Source organism: Megalops cyprinoides, chromosome 19 (assembly GCF_013368585.1).
Source record: "Megalops cyprinoides isolate fMegCyp1 chromosome 19, fMegCyp1.pri, whole genome shotgun sequence".
Lineage (NCBI taxonomy): Eukaryota > Metazoa > Chordata > Actinopteri > Elopiformes > Megalopidae > Megalops > Megalops cyprinoides.
The window spans coordinates 26,174,062-26,200,536 of NC_050601.1; the positions used below are offsets into that span (position 1 = coordinate 26,174,062).

Here is a 26,475-nt window from a genome sequence, read left to right on the forward strand (position 1 = left end):
TTTTTAGTCATGCAATTGGAGAAGGGTGCACTGCTTAACGGAAAGCGCAAGCTTGATGATTAATATGCCAAAATGACATTTCTGAATGCCAGAGTATATGTACAGCCAAAGTCAGAGATAAAGAGGTGTGTGTGTGTGTGTGTGTGTGTTGGGGGAGTGACAGAAGTGTTAAAAAATAGGCTAGGCAATACTGTCAGATAATGTTTCTCATTATCTGACAGTATTGCCTATTTTACTGGCATGTGCCTGGTGGTGGAAACTTTTCCTTGAACTGGCAACCAAAGAAAGAATTAAAGTGCGCCTCATTGGAACCACTGGTTGTCTGATTCGAGAGTCAGCAAGATCACTACTTCATCATCACCAATGCGATCAATGTGATTGTGTCTGATTTGCTGGTGTGATATCAACTAAATCAGCTCATTCTACTCACAATGGTTGAAAAGTCAGATTAAAATCAGTATGATCCCTTTGTTTATATGTATTTTCCATAGCCACCGCTTTGATGAGATACACCTCCATCCATCTGTAAGCAACTGTTATACTGACTAAATGTTTCCTTTCATTTCTTAATCATGTTTGACTGTGTGCACACACTAGTCTGTTACCTATGTTCTCTGAGATATACTAAAAATCAGAGGTAATGGAAACAAATCTAAAATCTTGAAATTTCAGACAAGTCTACATGGGTTAAAAGAACAATAAAATATTCCTTTTCAGCCCCAACCAAATTCTACCACAGTCCCACAATAGAACATTAACATCAAGAATCTGATTGAAAAAAACACTTACAAAACAAAGCCTATGATTTTTTTTAAATAAATTTATAAAATATGGGGTAGGGAAAGAGAGAAGGGTGCAAAAACACTGTCCGATTAAAACAAATAAATAAACAAAAACAAATTCAATAAAATACAGAAATTACACGCAGCCAAATATGGGCGCATCACATGACCAAGAGTGAGAGTAAAGAACCAAAAAATTCAGCCAATCAGCAAGCGTCGGATGCAGCAAAGAGACCAATCAAAACAATCGCAGCACTCCCATGTCAAATACACATACAGAGAAAGAGAAAGAGAGGGATGGGACAGGAGGGGAGTCTGGGAGAGGGATGCAGGTGAGAGAGACAGAGCCAGTCCACATTCAAAAATAGAGGGAACACAAATATGGAGGAGGGAAGAGAGAAAGAACATTTCATCTACGTAAGCAACACCAAAAGTAAAACAATTATTTTCCAAAACAAAAATACCAAGGTGCGTCATTCAAAAAAAGCAATTAGAATCAGTGACCATTCTCCTACAAATATCACTAAAATGTGGGGGGAGGGATTGAGAGAGAGAAAAAAGATGAAGGGAAGAGAGAGAGGAGAATAGAAAGCAATTGTCATACCCAAAAAAAAAAAAAATCAAATGATATGTAAGAAACACTGCCAGGCATTAATATTTGGTGTCACAAACTAAGACCAATACACAAACTATACACACACCATTCAAAATCATATTAGAACAAAATGAACAATGGAAAACAAGAAAAGCGAGGGGAAAAACCACCCCCAAAAGAAAGCCCAGAGTTCAACCCTTCCCAAAATGAATAAAAAACACAAAGGAAGAAAATGAGTTTTATAAATAAATATAACCCAATGTATTCACAGGATAGCACTCAGTGGTTGGTAACTAAATGTCTGGACCAATCAAAGCACTGACATTGTCCTGTTGCTGCCTCTTCATAGGAGTGCCATAGACCTCTGACAGTCATAACCCAGAGATCTAGGGTATAATGTTACTATTAAGATACTAACGTCACCTTTTCCCCTATTTTTGTGTTGGACCCAAACTCAGATACAGTCCCTCTCCGGTTTACACTATTGCATCTCACTGGGAAAATGTGGCCTCAGTGCCTATTGGGTACTAGCCCAATGACAGCCAAGGGGCGGGGCTTGAAAAACACGCATGGTGGTGTGGTGTAAAGTGAGGTCCATAGCTATCATGAAGGAGGAAGCCTATTGGTGGTCTCATTTAATTTTTTTTCTCTTTTCAAACGTTCACTCCTGTCCTCTCGAGAAACATGTTGGCTACAGCTATTGATAGCTACACTGAAAACAAAAGTTAACGGTTAGTTTTTCTCTAAATTATCTCACAAAACATTTACAAAAAACTGCATTTTTTGTTTTGACATACTCTCTTTAAACTTTACATACTTTGGCGGTAGCACTCCTTCTATTCCAATTTGTGTGATGTCATGTACAGCCCAGGTACTGGCCACCCAACAGGGTTCTGTTGGAACAGAAAAGTAGCACAGCTCTACTTGGTTCAGCTCAGTTCACTCCAGACGTCAGGAGGGTCTGCGGACAGACACACTGGCCCCTGACAAGCTAGTCATTTTACAGATGGCCGAGGCGGAATTCATAGTTTTTGTGCCACTAGTTTAACAGTAAATATGTATATAAAACATAAAAAGTATAAACAACACAGATTTCCAAAGGGTGCTCTTTTTTCCAGATGTCCACATACAAATGCATAATCTTATCGAGACGTATTTCTACACGAGAGTGCTGATAACTATGTGCCGTGTCTGTACATGTCAAATAGGGTGTGGAAATATGTTCTGTGAGTGGAGAAATAAAAAAAAAATGCTGGTGACAGGTGAGAACAGAGCTGTAAAATAAAACAAAATAAAAGTGGGAGAGTACCGAGTACCGACGTGGGCCCCTAAACCCACAAACGCCATAAGCAAATTGTATGCATCATAATTGAATGAGTCCACAGGACCTTAACAAAAAATGGGGTTATTTTCATTACCGTGATTACAAATCAGTTAGGGAAATAAAGAATTAATCAAATGAATCTGGTCAGCCATGTCATTGCAGAGAGAAGTTTAAGTTTTGGGCATTCCAAGGAGGTGTTAATGATGGGGCAGGGGAGGGGTGTGGGAGGAGGGGTGCGCATACAGTTACTTCCTGTGCTCTGCCTTTACTGCGTGCTGACTTTGTGTACGTGAGTGCTCGCCTTTATTTTACATAATTTAGGCTCAACTGTGGCCAAACCACCGCAGCTTTTTTTCAGTGAAACGTGGGTGGAGTGCATTTTCGCTCGCAAATGTGAACGACGCGGTCGCTAATTCATAAAGTGAAAGCTGTAGCAGACCAATACTGCAGCAACACAGGGAGATCCAGTGTTCAAACCCACCGTCTGTAGATGTACTGATTAACAGACTCTGCATCAACTCTGAGCTTTAGCCACAGCCTCCCTCCACCACACGGTCACATCCTCCACCATGTGAGTGCATCAGACAGAGCGCTATGCACCAACTCTAATGAGTGTGTAAGTATCACTACTCCACAGTAAGATTCACTGCCACGTACTAAAGCCCCATCATTTTCATGAAGGAAAAAAAAAAAACACGGAAAAGGCCAGAAATAAACTAATTGGGAATTTTACAAACTGTCTCTGTCATGCAAGGATTAGATTAAGCTAATGACTGGTTACTGCTTTGTGGTAAACCTCATCACCTGCTAGTATTCTTGTGAAGCACTTGTGTATGCCCTCACTGACCTTATGTTAGAATGACTGTAGGCTGCAGTCAAAATCAATGCCTTCACTAAAACGAGTGAAAGGGCAATTCTGTTGGCAAACCAGCTGAAGGACACAAAGCCTCCATGGAGACCATTAAAACAGGGGAAAGTACAAAATGTTACGCTGCAAATGGTGTCGCAACCTTCATGGTTAGGAAGAAGGCCAAACACAGAACGATACAGGCATGGGTATCACTTACACAAGCGAGCCAGAGTACTAGGGCTTAACATCAGCTCAGCTGTTACCTCCTCTGTGCTGTCTGTGCTGTCGAGCGGCCTTGCCCATGGCCATTGGAGAAATCTGTGCAAATATGTGGCTTTGGACATGTTTGGGTTCCTGTTACTATGTTGCCAGAGGATCGCTAACTTGCTAAACTGCCCACCTAATAGAGGATAAATTGTGTTGGAGGAAGCTGAGAAGCAGGATAGGGGGCCTCACTGATATACAGGTATCCTAAAATTAACTGCACAGTGCTGTAATTGCCCTGAATGTCTTGTGTTCAGTGGGACTATAACCACAGCAAATACATTTGAGCAGTGCATACACAGTTCAACATTAAAGAGAACAATGAGCACCTCACTGCTGTCTTCCAAATTCCTTTTTGTACAGCTATAAAAACATTCCCTGATTAACACTCCCTGATTAAAAAAAATGAAAATTGAAAATGATGGGGCTTATACCTACTATACAATATGAACTGATTAGACATAACGCACCAGACGACATGGTTGTGTCCTGTATGCTGAAGCCCAAAGTGAAGTCATTGTTACTGCTGCTACATGGAAGCCCTGGAATATACTATATATAGTGTGCTGTGGTAAAGAATCTGTCATAATTTCTTTTTGAAACAACCTTTACTTTGATTTGAATGAAAAAGATGAAAATATGCGACTGCTTTAGCTCTGCTTCTTTCAAATAAACACTTAGCTGGTCACAAAAGCTAGTCAAACGCAGGCAGCTGATAGGTCAATTCAACAGGAAATGAGAAAAATTGGTGCCACGTTGTTAAGAAGCAAGTTTTATTTGCGTTCACTGTATTTTTTTAGGGGGGGAGTGGGGGTCTGTCAGCAATGATGTCATACATACACAACTTACCGTTGCCGAGGAAACAGCGTGAGGACACGCGAGTGGTTACCGTGGAGACTGACAACAACACACATAGAAGTCGTCAGGGAAACAGAAAAAATATAACAAATAAATAAACCAACAACCAACCTAACAAACAAACAAAAAAGAAAATTAACCCCTTCCCCCCTCAAAAATATCAAAGTAAAAAAAAAATGAAGATTAAAGAATAATATTACAAATTAACGCAGTATCATAAGTGTTTTGAACAGATACAGATTAACGCTGACTCCACAGTGAGCAGACCCCTGCTGATTGATGCCGCTGTCTGGGAGATTCCAGGTGGACTGGCTCACAGACAGAGGAAATAGACAGACAGACGGACAGCGTCCATTCACTTCCACATTAGTGAAAGTGCCAAAGACAAGAGAAGGGAGGGGGGTTGTCTTTCATTGTATGTAAATTGTGACTATCATAATGTAGGGTAGAAACACTCCAAATCCTGGCAGGCCGGTTGCCACGCATTCGCTTTGGCATGAAGGGATTGGCTCACAGAATAAACTGCGCCCGCTACCAGGTCGCTCAAAAAATCTCACACGGCCGCCAAATACTTCAGTTTTATGTAGCCCAAAATACATACACATTTTTTAAGAATGTTACATTCTTAAAGCACTACTTTAAACACATACAGGAGTGACTTCATATAATTCACACATATGTTGTAAAGGTTAAGTTAATATTCATGATCTTCAGAGTATCTAATCTGGAGAGACAGGAAAAGGTCAGTTTTCATTCTGCCTTCAAAATGTTCACTTACATTTTACTTTCATAACAATCGGCATTATAGCAGAATACAAATACATACAGATCAGTATCAACAGATATATATGCTACAGAAGAATCCCTTTAGATCACCAGTGGTAGGATTATTGTATTGGTTCAATGCTACCACTATAGCCGTTAACAATGTCTTGTTTGTCAAGACTACAGGCAACATCTGTTCACAGGATTATTTTTTCCATATGACCATTGCAGTATGCAAGTAGGCCTGAGCTGTAAACTCAACAGCACTATTTTTTTGGGCAGGCTAGAAGCAAGAAAACAAGAGAGGGACAGAGAGGATGGAGAGATGGACAGAGAGAGAGTGGAGAGGGGAGGGAAGACCTAACAATTACTTAATCTGTTTTGAGTTACTTGGCATCCATTCACTTTGTTTATAATGCTAAATGATGTAACAAACAAAACCAGGAAAAAAGACAAGAAAGAGGGAGAAAGAGGGATGAGGGAGAGAGAGGGCTGAGGGAGACAGGGACAGAAGTGGAAAAGACATGACAAGTGGAAGGCAACCAAAGCCTTAAGGGAAACACGGGCATGTGCAGACAGACAGACAAATGAAGGCAGGATGGGAGGGCCCAATTTCACTACAGAAACAAGGGAGGTACCCAGAGGGCCAGACATTCCAGGATTATTATATGTGTGTGTGTATATATATGTATATATATATACATGCATGCACACACGACACACTGGACTGGCATGGAGAGGGGAGGGAGGGAGAAAGGAAGGGAAAGAGAGATAGAGATGGAGCAGGCTGAAAGTCTTCAGAGATAAAGAAAGCAAGAGAGGAGTGGAAAGCAAACAAAAAGCTCTCTCTCCCTCTTTCTTTCTCTTTCTCTCACACACACACGCACACACACACACACACACACGCATATGCCCATAGGCAAACCAATATCAGGATGAACTCAGCTTTTCCATTTGTAAATGACGGCCATGCAGAGAATATTACGGGACCATGACAGAAGCCAAACTCAAAGCATTAAGCTAATGAACTTGCACACAGTCCAGCCTCAAAGCAAAGACAGAGGAAGAGGGGACAGCCTTCCATTCAAAGGGATCCTGAGACGCCGCTTTAAGCTCCGGCACATTAAAACAATTCTAAGTGTCTGAAATAAAGAAATGTGTCACACTTTTTTGAGTAAGGTAAAGCAAATGTCAAATTTTAATCAAACTGAGTGGAGCGTCACCCCACATCTCAACTTTTGGATGCCAAATGTGGAGCACATTCAAAGAGTAAATTCAATAAAGACAGGTTGTCTTCACTGATAACGGAGGCTGTGACATCTTTCCCTGCACAACTACTCATCAACCAGTTGCATTTCTCCATTTCAGTCCACCATGCAGAACGGCGTGGGCGACGCAGGTCGGTCAGTACAACAGAAACATAGTCTGAGTGCAGCACCACTCACACACACACACACACCACCGCATGCAGTTCCCACACACTGATACATTGCCAGTGCCATTCTCTCTACAGCTCTACCACATGCAATACCAGCACTCTCACAGGGTCTGTGTACTTGAGCTTAGAAGCTTAACCTCCCTGTTCAGTCCAGAAAAATAGGACTGGTTCATTGGGATCAAGTGAACTGGATCAATGCAGCATGGATTCATTGATGTTTAAGTGACCTAGACAGGTGTTCAGCTTACTAGGCTCATTATATTATTATTTACTAGGCCCGATCCACATGGGGTAAAGATCAGTGAATTACTATTGGTGCAGGGAAACTGCTATCCACCATATTAATGGCGAGCTTAGTTGGGCCGCATGGCCTGTTCTCGCCATAATATGTTCTTATATGAAATGCATCTTTAAGTGGCCCCTTAAAAAAAGACACAACCTTTCACAACTGAGAGGAAAAATACTGAGGCCTCTACAGATAAAAGCAGCCTATAGTAGAACAGAACAGGATAGCTCAATGCTAAATCTATGCACAGGTAGAACCCCTGGTATTTGGGGAGAGAGGAGAGCAGCAGAGTGTCATGCCTTCACACTACAATAAAGAGTGATTATAATCGGCTTATTGGACCAATGATTTCTTTCAGCTGGGTTACTTTAAACCAGGCTGACACCTGCCTTTTAGCTGACAGTCTGATCATCTCAGGCTAAATCGACAATTGAAAACACATCACATGCAATGCCTTCCCATCAGCCTGTGTTGCTGAGGCCACACTGGTTTACTATCTGCATCTTCAAAAATGGACCTAGGGTGGCTGTTACCACACCTAAGAGCCTGGCTGGACATCAGTCAGCCTCGTGAGGAGCCCACTGACACGTCACGTGCTTGGAACTTGCCCATAGAGGGGTTAATCTCTCAAGTCTTTTTTGCACAAAACTTCAAATTCGAATCGAGCTCCAATTACATACCAACCCCTTAGATAAAGGCTATGAAACAAACCGATCTTGTCAACAAGAGCCACAGGTGGCTTTTAATGGTGACATCATTTCTATCAGGTATTAAAAGCTGATCTGTACTTTAGTGAAGCAAGATTGGCAAGTGAAAGGCAGAGGTCCTTGGCCAAAACTTTTGGGGAGTTACACTGCTGAAGCAGACATGGACCCCTGAAAAGAGGACTTGCTCATCCCTGACTAAAAACGTGGTAAAAAGCAGATTAGATTGTGCCCGTCACATGCATGCACAGCTGTGGTAAGCAAGGACCCCATGCATTAATGGAATGCAATCAGGAGAACAGAGTTGCGCTGAAAGCATCTCCCCACCTCCACAACCCCCCCCCCCCCCCGTGCAATGCTGAAAACCAGAGGTACGGACCTTGAGGGACAGTGCTTGCAGATGGCTCCTTCAAAACAGGGTTTTTTTCTGTGATTCACATGTCTAAAAGAATTACTAGGAGTTTTTTTTAGGTCCAATAATGGTAATCTATAAAAATTTGTCATCCCTCAGAGGAGCAAGTCTGCAAATAGAAATCCTGCAGAAAGCGTATGTCAGAGCTACGGAACTCCAGCTCTGGAGGGCCATCATTTAACACTTCCAAAACTGAGGAGGAACGAAAATCCAGTTGGTAGCGTGAGATACATTTAGAATTACAGCTAAATGTATCTCACGCTACAGCCAAATTATCACACTTCTTCTATTCAATTAAATTTCACCATGTCTCTGATCAGCAGGAATCTTTGAAGTTTCTGAGGGGCATTATGTAAGCCAGCAACAAATGCTGTTTAAAGATAAATAAAATAATCTATAAAAATGATCAATAAAAATTAAATTTACATATAACACCACTTCAGAAATTGTTCACTTTCTACTACATTCCCTTGAAAGAGTGACCACTGCACAGCTGTTATGGTCATAGCTTGTGGGAGTGAATTTGCCTCATGCACTAGCTGCTTACAGACAAACCTATGGCACCATCACTGACCCATGCAAAATCAGAATGCTATACACACTGGACTAGAACTACCTTACCCATGCAGTAACACAGTGGTTATACACAAAGTGAAGGAACTACACTTCCCATGCAGCAGTGGTACAATGCAACCAATGGTGACCTTTGCAAGATTAGCTTGGATTTCTATCCTTATGTGACTGAAGGTATTAAACCATGCAGAAATTAAATAGGCTGAGCAGTCAAAGGCAAGAGTGATGATGACCCCTGAGGGTTGATGGAGACTGAGATTTATTTAAACATACTGGTGCAGATGTATTAAATCTAAGTCCTGTCAATCACAACGACTTTTTATTTGCTCTATCGCCAAAGGCTGTGGCCACATCCCAAACCACTCCCTCGCCAATTACCGATCCCAGCACAGCAGCCAGCAAGTGAGGATATTGCATGATGTGCTAAGCGCTGGTCTGGGATCAGAAAGGGGGTGTTTAGGATGCAGTGAATGGCCACCTTTTCCGGTCAGTGCAGCACACCGTTGGGTCTTCAGGTCGCTGCAAAATCATCACACACGGAGCAGCCACACCCATGCAGAAGAACTGCAGTCAAACAATGCTATTGGACAGACTACCACACCTAAGAGCCCATGCAGAACTGTGATTCACCGGGGCATCGCTTTGCTTGCAGTGAAAGTCACAGCCCCAGGGGGGAACGCAAGAAATTAAGAGAGCGACGGACCACACTCTGAAAAACATGCATCATTTCCACTGTGTGCGGGACCTTTGACTGAACCAATCACACCGGTCTTTAATGTGCAACAGCAAGGTGGAGACTGGCTTTTAATCAGTTTGGGAACACATGCATTGTCACTTGGTCTCTTCAGCACGCCATGCTGTGAGTCTACAGCTTGTTACTCCAGTCCGACAGCACATAGAAAAACAGACAGACAGCAAAAAACTACAGCAAACACACTACGAGTGAAACATCTCAAAACCAGTGCCATTAGTGTGCAGCTTGCCATGCACCACCTATTCCAAACAACATTTTCCATCATGCCCTGATCCTCAAGCAACTGCCAGCAACAAAAGTGAGGGAGAATTACAGTAGTTTAAAAACACAAGAAAAAAAAGAGAAATTGTGCAAAAACATACATGCGCCTTTATGATGCACTGAACGTCCCAGCATGCCTTGTGTTCCTACCGCAAAACAGCGTGGCCAAAAAGCCCAAAACAAAACTAAAATAAATTGATAAAGGAACTGAGACGACTGCAATCCCAGCAGAACCAGTGTAGAACAGTGGAGTAAAACATGTCAGATCAGTGCACAGGGCAGAGGAAACAGCAGTGGACAGAGCCAGGGGAAAACAATCACCTCGATTTTGCGTCCCTCTACCAGGGTACCGTGGAGCCGCTCCCTGGCCTTCTCGGCGTCTGCACTCGTCTCGAACGTCACAAAGCCAAAGCCCTGGGGGAGAGGAGGCAGAGAGGAGAGTGAGTGAGGGGTTAGGGGAGCAAAGAGGAAGGGATTAGGGGTAAAGGGAGAAAAGTGGAGGGGTTAAGGGTTAGGGATTAGGGGAGAGGAGAGGACAAATTGGGGTGGAAAGGATAGGTTTGGTGACAAGGGAGGAAGGGGTTTGGGAAGAAGGGAGGAGGGGTTAGGCCATCAGAAAGGTGGGGACAGGGAGAAGGGGGGGAGAGGTTAGGGGAGAAGAGGATGGTATTGGGGGGTGGATGAGAGAGGAAACGTGGGGACGTGTGATGGAGGAAGAAAGAGGAGATGGAGAGCACAGAACAGAAGGAAAGAAGGAAAAGAGAAAGATGGAAGGAGACAAGCAGGACAGAAAGACAGAGGAAAAGCAGTGAAGACAGTGGAAAGCAGGAGGGGGAAAAGCAGAGGAGACAGAGGAGTTTGGGGTTGAGAAGACAAAAAAACAATGATATTAGAGTGAGCCTCTGTAGCACAACCTCCAGGAATGGAATACAACCAAAATGTTGACTACACCAAGCCCAAGTTTACAACTTACAACTTAAACATAAAAGTGTGTATATAGTCTCTTGCCAAGTCCTTTACTCTGGCGTAGTTAAGACCCATAGGATGGTATTGTATCGCTCTTAGTGCCAGGGTGGGTAACACTTTCATTTAACATTTTCTTCCTCCCATTAACTTATTTTAAAGGCATTTTGTTTTTTGTTTAGAGGGGGGTGGTTATGCACCAGTCCCAAATCAATAACAGCTATTAGCCATGGCAAATACACTCACAAATAATTCCAGAATATTATGTGCATCACCCATCACCTCAATTTATATGTGCATGTATACCTGCTAGCTCCCCACTTTAGTTCTTGAGTTGCCAGCTTATTTCTAATTTCTCTATGCCTGTACAGCACCTGGGGCCTGGAGGAAGCATTTTACATATAAAATGTACTATTGCTCCTATTAGTGATAGTTTTTACAGACTAGTAAACAGCATGTGTTCTCAGCAAAGGTGTGCTAATTGCTTATTGTGCTGTTTCAGCCATGCAGCTCTCTACCCCCCTACTCTGTGCTGTCGTGCTTCTGCTGCTACTTTGTGGGTGCAGTCAGGTCCCCTTTCACTCAGTGGCACTGGGTCTAACCCACCCTTCAACAGAGGACACTTCTTCACCCTGAGAGGACCTCTACACCCCTCTGTTTTTGTGATGTCTTTCTTGGAAACCACTTTAGCCTCCCTCTGAAATCTACACGTACAGTGCCATTTTTATACCTTTTCCCAGAACAAAGGAGCACTGACCCCACACTGGACTTGCCCAGAGGGACTGAAGCTGGCCTGACGATTTAAATGAGTGATTTTCAGCTTCAGTAAATACATCCAGCAGTATCAACAGATAACATATGCACTCTGTAAGGCTGCCTGTATTCTGCTCTACGGCTTAAGAGAATATCAGTTCTTTACAGATTTTCCATTGGGAATACTGTGCCAATATCTGCTAGCGTCACAGTCAGCTGCAGTACTCCTCAACCTGGCTGGTTAATGTGCTTGCTGGAAACACCCCACCCCCCCCCGAGGAGCGCTCTCTGCATGTGACCCGCCACCTGCCATCACTCACCTTCGACCCCCTCTCATTGAATATGATCTCAACATCCAGGATTTTTCCAAATTGCTAAAAAGAGAACGAAACACACAAGAGTGTGAAGAAAAACACACTGCGCTGATGTACAAAAATAAATTTCTATTATCTCGCACCCTGTGAAACAAGCACAAACAGTACCTTGACCAAGTTAATTATGTGCAAGTGGATAAGTAGACTAGAATGAGGATCTGTTTACACATGTACTTCCATACAGAGAAAGAGCAGCAGCTGCAACACACACTCTGTACACTGGGGGGCAGTAGGGTCACAGAAAACCAACCTGTTTATGGTGTCTCACCCACCTTCTCTTTCCTTCCATTCCCTTCTTTGTTATCCCTTTCTACTAGTCCGCCCTCTCTCACTTTTATGTCTGACTATTTCTCCCTGTCTCTCAGCTACCACTCTCTGCAAAAAAGGCAGGCATATTACACAGACCACCCCAATAATCTACCCAAAAAGGAGGAAAAAAGGTAAATTCTCAGATGAGACAGGGACCTACCCCAAACATCTGCCTGAGGTCGGGGTCCCGGAAACGGAAGGGGATGTTGGACACATGCAGGCGCTTGGGGGTCCCTTTGGCTTCTGAGGGGTCGCCCCCTCCAACTCCACCTGCCAGACCTCCGCTCACCCCAGCACCGCACTGACTGCCACCTTCCACCTGTGAGCTGCTGTCTGACTGCTGAGAGACATGGGGAGAGAGAGAGAGAGAGAGAGAGAGAAAGTGAGGGGAGAGAGGAGAGGGAGACAGAAAGAGGAAGGGAGTTGAGTTGCAGGTTCACAGAGCATCAACACTTCGTGTGGGCAAAACACTTCAGTCCTAACAGTGCTCCAAACAGGAGGCATGGACCTCGAGGAAATGGCAGGATGTTGGACGAGCATCACTCACCTGGGTGCTGAGACTGGCAGGGGCACTGGCCGAGCCATTCGCCCCAGCACCGGCCTCTGTGGGGCCCTGTGCCCCCGCACCAAACAAGCTGCCTCCGAATTCCGACCCCAGGCCGTTCTGAGGAGGGGGCGGGGGTGGGTAAGTGGAGAAGGCCTGGGGCACCAGGCCCTCCTGACCCCCTGTTGATTCTTGAGAGCCCTGCATGAAACGGGGAAGAAGAAAGAGGGGGTCAATGTAACGTGATCGCCCGCTGGCCCCACCACACGGGAATGGGGTGGGGACTACAGTAAAGTTCACTGTTGTGCCTGAAAACAGTCCCGCTGGGGGGGGGGGGGGGGGGGGGGGGGGGGGGGGGGGGGGGGGGGCTCAAACACACCCGGCTGCATATCACTCCTCTCCCTCTCTCTCTATATACTGCTATGACAGCAGCAGGGTTATAGTCAGTCTGACATGAAATATTCACAGCAGCTCCATCTATTATTGAAGGTCTGAAAATTTGATACACACATCACTACACAACTGATACACGCATACTGCATACTCTGTGGTTATAAGCGAGGCGCATACTCTTGGGCTACGAATGAAGCTACCATGGGGAGCGAGCCTCCCCCCTCACCAATGCCCCTTCATGTGAGGTGGAGGCGAACTCGGGCCCATGGTTGCCAATAATGATGAAAGATATTTTCCTTGAACTCTTGGGGGGTCTTTAAGAAAAACAATTACCCCAGGTTCTGGGTGAGCGTTGATCTTTCCAAAATGGACAAGTTCGGATAGCAGCCAATACTCTTGGTTACAGTTTAAGAGGCTTCCCTGGTTGCACACTTCACCCAAAAACACACAAACAGGGTAAGAGAGAGGGTGGAGGGTGGAAGGTGGGGAGTGGGGGTAGGGGGTAGGGGAGGTGCAGGACAGTTGAGCAGGCCCAGCACAGGACAGGGGGGATGGGATTCCCTTTAACAAGCCAGTGCAAAGCGACTCCCAGCCACCGGGCATCTTTTAATCACCATCACAGCCGGGTCACAGAGCAATAAAACCAGCCAACAGCCCCATAACCACAGCGAGGCCTGCACTTTCCGTCACAGAAATAGCTCGCCTGCCATTTGTAATGTAGTAAACCAGCAGCGGTGCAAGTGTGCCCATTGTCCGTGCCGTGCGTCAAAGCTGCACCCCAACTACTGAAAGCCACACCAGAAGCAGGACAACGTCACTGCATTATTCAGTGCATGGAAATCACAGCCTGTAGACCTTGCGGCTCTACAGATGGATGCTTACAGTACGTTACATTACATTGTTAGCAGCGGCTCTTATCCAGAGTGACTTCCAGTGCAAGAGAACAGAAGTGTGTCCATCCAAGTTGTATGAGCAGCAGTGTCAGACAGGCTAACACCACTCCCAGACCAGTGAGTGCAGATGCACCAACATCCAACATCCACATCCAAGTGCGCGGCTCAGGGGTGCGATCTGGAGAATGAATCTCTGGCCCAACTCTACAGCCCGCCCCACACCCCCAGTCAGAGGTTTAGCTCCAAAAACTGCCGTGCCATGCTACTGCAAACACTATTTGTGTAGCACCAACCTTGGTCCGGACCTGCGAGGTTCCTCCATACATAACACGGCAAACTAACAACACTGGTTTTCACACGTCACGGCCACTGACAGACACTAAGTACACAAATCAGCCCGGGTGCTCTTTATGCGCCCGTCCCAGCTCCCTTTGTGTCCTTTAAGCCTCCTGGAACTCTACCGGAACACGGGCGAAGATGGAACGGCACAAATTCTGCCCATTTCATTTGCTTTTTTTAAATTATTCCCTCTCTGGGAGGTCCACACCATTTTCTTTGCATTAACAACCATCTTTGCCAGAAGTCTTTTGGTTCCTGTCGCTTTACCACTGCCCAAAGTGTGTGACCACACAAAGGGTGCGCCTGTCTCCTGCCCAGTGAGTCACAGTGACTAAAGCACTGTCAGAGACACAAGGGGTGGGGGTGGGGTGGGGGGTGCAGCATGATAGATGTTTGTTACACTACAGCGTTTCCACACCAAACAGACTGCCGTGGAAAGCAACCGCCTTGTACTTAGCAGCACAAGGAAAGGGGGGGAAGTGTAAGGAGAGAGAGGGAGAGAGAAATCAGAGAGGGAGACAGCAATTTGTCAAAGGTGCATTCCTGACAATGTGACAGAGGGCCAGTACTGCCCTAAATGGCAGTTTTGCACAGAGAGAGGGAGGCAGTGGGGGGGGGGGGGGGGGGGGCATTATTGAGAGAGAAAAACCAGTGCCCTGCTACATGAACTAGCTACACAGTCTGTGCAGGAGCACAACTCTGCCTCCATGCTACACTACAGCCATTGCACGAAATAAATCTAATAACTTCAGTGACCCGTTAATACCACCGCAGGCACTGTAGCTCTTGAATCTTGTTAACTCACCACGTAACAGCAGCGGCGTTTTATGCCTACCCGATTTACAACTAAATACACAGACTCATAACGACACGCGCAATACGACATACTGCACAGTGAGTAAAGTCACTACACACGGTACACTAGGTACTTTATACTACGTTAAACTAAAGATTTAATATCACGATGTGTCCATATACACGGAGATGGCTAAAGGTGTCCTGAAACTCAACTATTCGCCGCTGCGATGCTCGGAAAAGAAACACACAGAGTGTATGTCGAACCGTGCATATCAGCGCGCGCGCGCACAAATGTAGTTACCCCACAGATAAGTGCACGAGACACAATTAATACAATCCCCTTCAACCGTACCCAGCCCACTTTACACCTTAACTGCCAACAGGATTGTACCCTTCCCAAAAACGCGTTACCAGCGTGCAATAATGAACACTTTCCCTCCTCCCACCCTCCACCAAGACGGCGGTTGGACGGTGTTACCTGAGGCACCATTTGATTTTCCATGCACCAAATGGGCGTGGGGCAGGAAGGGTCGCGCGAGAGAGCCCAGGTGTTTAATGTTACGCGCGTCTTTTAGAACAAGTATAAGTTTACATGTGCTGCATACAAACAGTGGCTACATGTGCATTGCGTTTTAAGCCTCTGTCCTTGTATTTATCTGCTGCGTGTTTGCTGCTAACCGTTTGCGTCTCACAAAAACCACTTGATCCTACATCAAATAACATGCGTGTACAGTTCGCTGTTAGCGAGCTAGCTACAACATAGCCGAGTCATAATCATGATAAAAATAAGGTGGCTAACTACTGCTCCCGAAAATGTTTTGTTCTCTTTCTCCTTCCTCTCTGAGCAATCCGTTCTTTCTCCTCTTTTTTCTGCGGTGGCCAAAAAGACGTCTTATCTCCCCTCCTTTCCTTTCACTCCTCTCCCTCCCCTTCTTGACTCCTCGCTTGAAAGAAACCAGACGTGCATTTTCAACAAAGTCCCGCCCCCTCAGCGCCAATCAAAGCCACCGCCAGTTACAGACGTGGGCCGCCGCTGTCAATCATTCGTGACTGTGTCTCCGCCTTCCCTCCTCCTTGTAAGGTCGCCGGTGCGTTGAGTCCCGCCACACCCACACCGTTATAAACCAATGAAACGTACCACTGCTTTTTCCTCCCTCTTTTTTGTCGCTGCGAGTTAAGAACAACGCTAATTGGCCCACATACTTCAAGCGCCCGCAGGCAGAGTTGCACATGGTGATTCTTAAAGCAAACGTCCTTTCCTTTCCTTTCCAAACAGAATGTCACCGCAGATCGTTGTCTATTTGCACAAAACTACAGCGGCAGTCGCACCGCCATATTTCGGACATCTACACTAAATCGCCACTGAATGCCTGCTCTGATTACAAGGACACTGACCATATCAACTAATCAGCCCTCCTCCAGAGGGAAAGCAAATGTTGCACAATTTGCAAGAAACTTGTTAGGTATGTGAAACTCCCCTGGACTAGGACGACAGACAAGTATTGACACAATTACCACTGCACAGCACAACAAACCTTTTAAGAGGCAGGAAAAAATCGATACAGGGCATTTAACTCAGATACTGTGACCTCTACCTCGATATGGAAAGGGAGGGAGGGTACAGCTAAGTTGCCCAGACACAGGGGTGCAGGAAACTGCAGCCAGTGTCAACAGGGTTGTGCACAGGTGTTGCATGATATGGTCACCCTAGCATGATATCTGCTAGGGTGACCATATGTCCTCTTTTTCCCGGACATGTCCTTGTTTTGGGACCTAAAACATGCATCTCTAAACGAGGACGTGTCCGGGAAAAAGAGGACGTATGGTCACCCTAATATCTGCTGTCCTATGCGCGTGGCTCAAGCACAGATCTCAGTGTGGCGTGCGAGCGCGTTTTGGCAGGTGCAAGCGGCCTCCTCCACTGGTGCTGTTGTGCAGTAGGTACAACGTCTCTCCCAGCCCCTAGGCCACAAGCTTGGGTGTGGCTCTGCAAATACTTCGAGCACCCCTCCTTCCCTCCCTTTCAATGCACTCAATGTCTGCTTTCAGCAGCTCAACAGCAGCGAATTCATGCATTGAGTATTTTAATGGCACGCTTCTCCCATGCACTTAGTGCTACCTTTCTGCCAGTCCTGGCCGATCCCCGCCAGTCAGCCCGTTTGATGAATGGTAAATGCTTTTTACTTTTTCTGGCGCATACATTCGGCTTCCTCTGATTACACCGATGAAAAGTGCAGTTTTAGCAATGGGTTACGGGAGATCAGGGGTCGCCCTAAATATCCGCTCTGCTTCTTTTTTTCCCCTTCAGGAGGGAAGGGACAGTCAGGTCGATGTCACCTTTAAAACTCTTTCACACTTTGCCCCTGATTCCTTTCTCTCAGCCCATCCCCCCACCCCCTCCTCCTACCCGGCTCTTCCAGAAAAAAAAATATTTAGATAACAGCTGCTCAGACCTGAGGGAGAACAAAGAAATGGAAGGGGAGAAAGACAGGGAGGGAAAGAGACAGAAAGGAAAGTGTAGTGTAGTTCCAAGCTAAGAATGAAATTAATAATAATTTGAGAAAGCAGGGGATAAATTCAGTGTATGCCACTGAAGTCCACATTTTAGCCATCTTTGTAGCCAGGAAAGAGTGAGAATGGCTGGGGGGGGGTGATTGAGAGGAGACAGACATCTGTTTCACAACACCTGTCTCCTTCGCTCAAAGACTGACTGAATTACAAAGACAGCTGGGCCATAAAAGAACGCCTTCACCCCTCCTACCCCCTCCATTCCAGCTCTCTCTCCCCCAGTTTCCCGGTTTACAGCTAATGTCCCAGTTTAGTCTGGACACCATGGCCCACCAGGCCCCGTGCCATTTGTTGGCAAACAGTGCATTTCAGTTCTTGTCTAAAACATTTGCCTTCATTGTAGCTGTTACAAATGCACAGGATTAAACCCTAAGTCCTCGTTCGGTCCACCTCACTTAAAGGCATGTGGTAATGTGTGCAGATTTTCACTCAAGTGCAAGTCACAGCCAATGCAAATGACTGCACCGTGACCATGGGTGGGCCTCATCACAGCTGGGTTACCTGCACAGAGCGAATGATTAAAAATTAGTGCAGGCACCAGGTATACCCAAGGGCAAAGGCCCCAGCCATTGGCACCTCCTGAAAACAAAGTGGGGTTCATGAAAATTTGATGTGTGCAGACGAACACACAGACGCGTGGAGACAGGGCGCCAATCTATCAGCGCGTCCAGCCAGGACTCCTCTTGCATCTTAAGGAAGCGAGGGAGAAAGAGAGAGGCGCTTGCTGCTTCCCTGTAAAGCTAGGGCCTCAGCGGTTCAATACAGCCAAGACATGCACTCACCGAAAACACCACAGGGTAGTACAGGCCCATCATCGTACAAGGATGGTGTTCCTAAAGGCCAACTGGGTCCTCTTCCCCTTTCTCTCATAAGACAAGTGGGGCCGTCAGTTCTTGCTACACATCCACTTCTTTCACCGATTCGAATTCCCCTCTCCTCTCCGTGGGCGCAAGCCCGCGCTCCCCCCCTATCCCCTCTCAAGCTCCTTATCCCTGTCCCCCTCTACCTCCCTCGTTCCCACTCCCTCTCTCTCGCTTCGTAGCAAGCTGGTCGCTTCCTACATCTACCTCCCTCACTCATTCTCTCTCTCCCTCCCTCCCTCGCTTCCTTAACCTGTGCTCTCCTATCCCTTCCTCTTTTTTGGCTTGTACGTCCCATCCCACCTCCAAACCCTCCCTCCTTCCTCTCTGCCCGCCCCAGCCAGGTTGGCAAGCAGGCGGCATTCGCCAGGAGCAGAGAGCAGATAATCGCTTGCTTGCAAGCCACAACACAACCGCCCCCTGAGGGTTGGGGGGGATGGGGCCTTGACTAGTTTATGCATTAAACAACGCTCTCCTGCCGGCTCCACATCCCCCCTTTAAAGAGCGTGAGAGGAACACGGCTGCAACAGGCCCCTCAGGGGGGAGCTTCCATCCAGCTCAACATTTTCACCTGCAGCTGGCGGGAACCCGAGTTTGATCTCCAAAGATCCTAAAGCCTGTCCAACTCCATGGCCAATTCACCTGGGGGGGGTTCGAAGGGAAGGGGGGGGGGGTTGTCCTCCCCTCGCTCTGCCTAATTTCCATCTGCCAAATCTCTGAGCTGCCATTTCCACACAGCACCCCGCACATGGCCTGTGATGCAGTGCTTTTGATGTGTCATGAAACGACTGCACCAGCATGCAGAAATCAGATTCCTTTGAACAGCCATTACTTATTTGCTGCTCTGTCTGATAACCAGATACGTAAAGCACACACACCTTCTGTGCCCATCTCTTATAAAGAACACACACCTTGTGTCCCTGTCTCCTGTGGAGCAGGAAAAAGGAGAAAAGGCTGAGGGAGTGAGAGGCAGAGATAAGGGGATAGAGATAAAGGGATGAAGAGATGTGGAGAGGGAGCGCGGGACCACAGGATTATGCTGTAAGTGAGGAGGATGAGAGGATGAATGGAGGATGATCTGAGGATTAACTACACAGACAGCAGACTGCAATAAACGCATGTACACACCAGGGTTTCCGCTAGGATTTTTTCTTGCCAGTCCGGTGACCGGAAAGAATTTATTTTACGAGACAAATCTGAAACTTACCGGTCACGTTTCAATAACAGTCAATAACAATGTTGCGAACACAAATACAATGTACACCTAGGTTGACAAAAGAATGACAGCGACCCCAAATCAGTTTGACTATTTAATGAACAGTAACGATTAAGCAAAAACGAACAGTAACGATTGAGCAAAACCTCAACATTAGCCACTAAAATGTAGGCTATTAGGAAACATCTGTAACCTGTAACATCTGTAGCCTGTTTAAAAAAAGGCTAGGCCTACATGGCATCAAATGTAGCCTATAGGCTACCAGGTAACATTTTATTTTCTCCTATTTTTCATTGTGGCAAAGTCCTCTGCTGCCGACTTGAAATTAAACATATCCAATGTGTCTTTGCAGCTTACAATGCGCATAAGCCGCATCACTCTCTCCTCCTCCAGACGACTTCGCAGTGCCCATCTTAATTCGATTCTGCAGAGAGAAGCCCCTCTCTGCTGGCATGCTTGACACGGGCAGAACACAGGCAATTTCAGCCAGTGTAGCCCAGTGGGGGTACAGCTTGCTGAACTCAGAAATAAGCACTTTGCAAGCTGTTGTAAAAGTTAAACCCCCATAACCATGAAGCACCATCGTTACAGCTATGTTTTGTGTGAGCATTATTACCGGACATTTTGCCCGGCAAGTTTTATTGGTTTAAATGGTATTGGTATAAATTTTACCAAGCAAAAAATGGTAATTACCGCCTAATGGAAACCCTGATACACACACACACACACACAGATACATACACGCACACACACAAAATACACACTTTAAGCATACCCTGACACACACATACACACATAGATCAGCACATACTGACACACTAGCTGTATGCATTCCCAAACTGAAACACTCCCTCCCTCCCTCCCTCCCCCTCTCTCCCCCTCTCTCCCCCTCTCTCCCCCTCTCTCCCCCTCTCTCCTCCTCTCTCCTCCTCTCTCTCTCTCTCTCTCTCTCACACACACACACACACACACACACACAGGATAAAAAATGGCACTGAAAAATGTAATTCAGTCACATGCAAGAAGATGTTGCAAATTACATGCATATAAATTTACATACCAATTTACAAAGGTGCCACTCTGTCTGTCAGTCTTTTTTGCTCTGAATTCTCTCTCTCTGACACACACACACACACACACACAAAGAGCACACACGGAGACACATTAAGACTTATTTTTACATGAATCCCCACAGAGGCGTGAATGGAGTCACACACATCAACAGTGCAACACATGCGAGTCCTACACACTCCCGCACAGGCACAAACATGAAGGGATGACAATCTGAGCAAATCAATGTTATGCACCCTATACAGCTGCATGTGATCCAGGACACCCAAATTACATATCATATACTGCCATGTAGGGTTGGGTGGTATAAACGGTATAGAAAGAATGTGACTATACGTGCTGACCGGTAGAGCCCTCACAGATCTAGGTGTGTAACTTCACCGAAAAGACACAATACTAAGCTTTATCTACATACACAAATCTTTGCTGACCTGACAGAGCTGAATCTTTTCTGAAGCATTAAAATATTGTTGTCTGGGACACCGTGAGCCCGACGGCTGTATAGCCTATGGGACGCCGTGAGTTTGCGCTACTGTCAGACATGCACCCATTCTCTCTCGATCACACACACACACGCACACAAACACACACACACACACACACAAAGCAGTAGCATAACCTCACAAAGTGTAGCCTACATATACCGACATGACACAACCCTTCAAAACCCCTATGTCCCACTATAATGGCCACCCATTAAAAGTCTATCTGCATGTCATTTTAATAATATTGTGTTATTCTCTTTCCATTTCTTTTGAATTATGCTATGCATTGTGTGTGCTATCAGTCGATTATATTGTATAATGAAGGTGGATGGGACGTCCTCACAGGCCAAGCACTAGGGATGAGGGGAAATTAGTGTGCACATGCAGGTGAACACGGCGTTCAGGCTCACGATTCTTAGCTGCTGGAATAAACTTTCCTCATGGATTATTCTCGGTCAGAAGATATGGGTGGTTGCAAAAGGATTGTTTTTTTCTCGTTCGTCGGAGTGGTGACATTGCAGGTTGCTCCTTTTTGAACCACGGCTTCTTGTTCCTTCTTCGTCATAAACTTTGACTTTGATTGCAATCTTGATTAACTTTATTCGTATTTGAACTATTTCTATTGCTTGCTGGACATTAAGACTCTCGTAATTTGGGGGTTTTGGGGTATTTTGTCACGTTTATAAATGTGTATCTTGGTGTTAATCTAACGTCGGCTTGTGTGGAGACTAAAGTTGAACGTGAGCACGTCCGCTGAGATGTGATTAATTGATTAGCCTACTTAAATACACCGTGGGGCTATATTATCGTCTCCGATTGTTACATGGCCTCTCTGGAAGCCAACTGACAGAAATCCGTCGTAGCAATGGGGGACTTTAATCCCTGAGTATGTTTTTATTTTCACTTTGTGCAGCTTGATTTTATTGTATTTCATGAAAGTGTTTTTCAGAGATGGAAGTTGCTTGAGAGAAGGTTTTGTATTTTTTTCATATTTATTATTGCAGTTTTGCACAATAAATGTTCTTAAAATACCTCTGTACTATGTGAAATATGTCCTAGTAAAACAGTTAAGAGTACAGTAATAGCTGCAATGCAGTTGCCATACCAGTGCTTTACCCTTTCAGATGCATTTATATTGAAATTTTAAGAAAAAACGAATATACCCTGATATATACAGTTACCATCCGTGCTTCAAATTATACCGTGATATAAATTTTAGACCATACTGCCCAGCCCTACTGCCAAGTGTTGACACACAGCAGGGGCTGCAGCCGAGCAAACCTAACGGACCACTGAGAAGGCCAGCTATCCCAAAATGATATCAGCTGTCAATCAAATAAGTTAGGCTACTGTCAAGTTTGCCAACACATCGTCATGTCAGTTACCTGGTAGGCTAGTAGCTACTGAGGTATCTACTGAGCTAAAGCAAGGAATTCGGTGGTGTTTGCAAGCCAGTTTAGCTTATAAAATAACCAGATTTATGATGAACAAAGAAAGTGGCCAGGCCAAAAACATGCCATTTCCACGGGGAATGGGACCGCGAGTTTTATTTTCCACGAATGTGAAGGACAAGTGTGTGTGCCTCATCTGCGGTACTAGCATTTCAGTCGATAAAAAAAAAAACGTTCAGCGCCACTTCAGGGACATTCTAAAGCGCTTAACGTGAAAAGGCTTAACGTGGCTTTATGTTCCAAAACAGCGATCAATTATCACCAAATTTCTCTCGGACATCTCTTGTCATAAACACTTTCACCTGTCAAAAAATTAAAACCGAAATCCTATGAGTATGGACATTATCTTACATTAAGCATTAAGCATAGAACATACATTTGAAATGGTATTGATGTTAATTTAAGATGCTTTTGATCCAAAATATGCTTTGGATATTGACATTTGATACATGTGTATACAAAAAGTAGCTTAATTCAGCTGGTTAATGTGAGTGTTTTGATACATTATGTGAATAAGTGTGAGTAATATAAGACATGAGTAGCTCTCCGCCACTTGCATTTTTTCAAAGTAGCTCTCAGATGAAAAAAGGTTGGAGACCCCTGCTGTATACACTCCCCACGTGCTGCTGCTGTAGCTCAGAATGATACCCACAGCAAACAAACACCAGCTTTAGGAACAATGCCCACAATCAGGAGCTGCTCTCTTCTGTTTTTAGGCTGTGTTATATTACTTATTTAAACATCTGATCTTTCCACTTAGACAGGGCAAGGGAAAAAGCACACACTGCATATATGCAATAAAGCAATGACTTATGGGTAATGATACAGGGACATGACTTATGAGCACAACTGCCACACCCCCTTATATGAGATGAATAGTCACTGGCCAATCACAGCCAGGGCATGGACCCAGGGGAGCAAGAAGGCCCTAGTCACATCTGAGGACATCACAGTGCACAAAATCCCACGTGGTCCCACTGATCTTTACAGCATGTGGATCTGCTGATCCTGCTGGCACAGCAGACAGGCTGAGTCATCCAGATGACACAGAGATTGGGGCTGAACGCCTACCACCCTGCCCTTATATCTGTAAACTCCGGGCCCGACGCCACATTGCGAGGTGCTCACCCACTAGGCCAGACAGCGGTCTGGAGCCCCTCCAGTTCCGACCGGCGTGTTGGGTTTCTGTCATTCCCGCAATGGCTCGTCCCGGCACGGGAGCCGCGCTCCAGCAGAGATCAAAGACAGAGGAATTAGATCCGTTGCTTGCAAAGGTACAACCATGCCCTCGGCCACACCGACCAGCCAATGAGCCCCCAGGAGGCAGCCCAGCACAAGACTAGACCGGGAAGATTCAACACCCGAGGTGACTGTGCTTCACCCTTACACACCAGGACTGCGAGCCGGAACAAGGCGGATCAGACCAGAACGGGTGCAGACCACTTCAAGAGACACTAAACCCCAGAGACTGACCACACACAGACCCAGCGAGAGCAGCAGGTACGCTAAGTGCACACAGGCAGGCACAGGCTCACACAAGGATTCAATGCAACACGTTCTACTTAGACATTATAACACCATTATACTGTATATAAATATCCCCATCTACATACAAGGCAGTAGTGCTTCTTCAGCAGTAACATGTTAATGACCATTACATGAACATTAATGTGTATTGTAGTATCTGTTTCAAATATTAAATAAAAAAAAATTCCAATACATTCACTGATTAAATTTTCGCTTACACATGGTAGCACATGCTGTACTTGTTATAGCAAGCTAATTCTATTGGTTTCCCCCTACACCTCATCCTTCCTCAGCACCTCTCTAACACCCAGATGTCCCTTCTCAAGCTTTGAGCCAATTTTCCATGAAAGGAGGCAGGTAAGCACTGTCAGAAGAACAAGAAGTTCTAGAAATCTGCCCCCCCTAAGGGGAGGCTGCAACGGTCTGTGGTGCAATACCACCCTCCAGTGGTGTGACCCTGTAGCTGCAAGTCAATGTCCAGATACTGCAATGTACAATCGGTACATTGCACTGACAGGAATAAAGGGGGAAATAATGAGAAACACATGGATGGAGGGAGAAAGGAGGGGGTGGGGGAAGAAAGGGAGCAGAACAAAATGGCAGATGAATAGGTAAACACACTGGAAGCTGTGGTGCTCTTTAACAGAACTCTGACACATGGGAAAAGGATAAGTCAGTGAAACAGATAACTAGGACACTGCCAGTGATAAGAGCGGCACCCTACCTGACTGTGAGGTGGATATCCATGGAATCCAGGGGTCAAGGGGTCATTGTTCTGGAAAGAAAGGGAGGCCTCCATGAGTCAGATGTTCAGATTTGAAATGGCAAATTTCACTCTCGTAATGGGATACGGTAATCAGCAGTCAGCCCATTCTCAACACAAAAGAATGCTGCCAGTGTGGATGGACAGCAGGGACGTGAGACCATCACACTGTACACACAGACACAGACACAGACACATACAGATACACAGACACATTTATGGGGATGTGGCAGCAGTGTGGTGTTGTGGTAAAGAAAAGAGTTTGCACCCCAACAGTTTCCAGTTTGATTTCAGAGGCATAGCTGTTGTACCCTCAAGTAAAATAATATTTTACATGCATAACATGTAAAAACTGTAACCTTTGTAAGGCACTCTGGATAAGAGAATCTGTGTTCCAACAATACATGTAACACACAAAGATATTGCGAGTACACACACTATAAGGATATACACACATACAAACATTGGATGGGACTTGCACACATGTTCACACCAGCAGCAAATAGCCCAGGATCCTTGACTAACATTGCTCTTCCAGAACGTCCCTTCGGCATCCCAACAAAGCAGTCTGGTCTTTGTTCAGGGACAAAGGGGCCTGTGCCTGGCACCATGCTCCTTCACTGCACCAGCAGCCCACAGCCCAGCGCTGGCACTAACTGCATTGTAACTGGGCTTTAATTACATTATTTGTGTCTCTTTTACCAGCCTAATGACATTGTTTCATGAGTGCTAGGACCACGGAGCAGGGGGGAACATGACAGGAGAGACAGAGGGGGGGGGAGAGAGAGAGAGAGAGAGAGAGAGAGAGAGAGCACGCACTAAGACAACGCAGGGAAACCATCCAAAATGCTGAAAGTCCAAAAACTACCAGGCTGCCGAGAGTCCCCTCAGTCTGCCCCCCAGCACCGTTACTCATAAACCTAATTATGAAGAGCTAGACAGTCTAACAAGACTCAGGCCTTTTCAATAAAGCAGAGAGTCAGACAGAGAGGGATAGAGAGGTATAGAGAGAGAAAAAAGAGAGGCAAAAGTGGAGGGGGAGAGAGAGTGAGAGAATCAAATAGGGAAAGAGAGACGAAGAGAGAGAGAAAGAGACGGACAGGTGTCGCAGCAGGAGTAATAAATCTAACCTGCGCAATTGTTACACAAGCAGATTAAATCCATTGTCCTCTTGCCAGGAAAGGGTTGCATTTCATAACAAGGACCATTTTCTGCAGCTTGGCATTCTGGGACAGGGGCTGAGAGACAAGATCAGCCATGACAGTACGGCAGAAGCACAAACTCAGCACAGTGCCCATGCGA

General features: G+C 45.7%; 1 protein-coding gene across 5 annotated transcripts in view; it reads right to left on the reverse strand.

Moving 5' to 3' along the window:
- Nucleotides 1–26,475, reverse strand: part of LOC118794048 (RNA binding protein fox-1 homolog 2-like) — a 40,332-nt gene that overhangs the window by 6,901 nt on the left and 6,956 nt on the right. For 4 of the 5 annotated variants that reach the window (XM_036552188.1, XM_036552186.1, XM_036552184.1 and 1 more), the window contains exons 2-6: nucleotides 25,135–25,185; nucleotides 12,813–13,010; nucleotides 12,426–12,605; nucleotides 11,903–11,956; nucleotides 10,188–10,280 (exon numbers count right to left, since the gene is read on the reverse strand). In XM_036552188.1, coding sequence (XP_036408081.1) covers nucleotides 10,188–10,280; nucleotides 11,903–11,956; nucleotides 12,426–12,605; nucleotides 12,813–13,010; nucleotides 25,135–25,185 — 576 coding nt within the window. The remainder of the gene's footprint in view (nucleotides 1–10,187; nucleotides 10,281–11,902; nucleotides 11,957–12,425; nucleotides 12,606–12,812; nucleotides 13,011–25,134; nucleotides 25,186–26,475) is intronic. The other variant, XM_036552185.1, reaches the window with a different exon arrangement.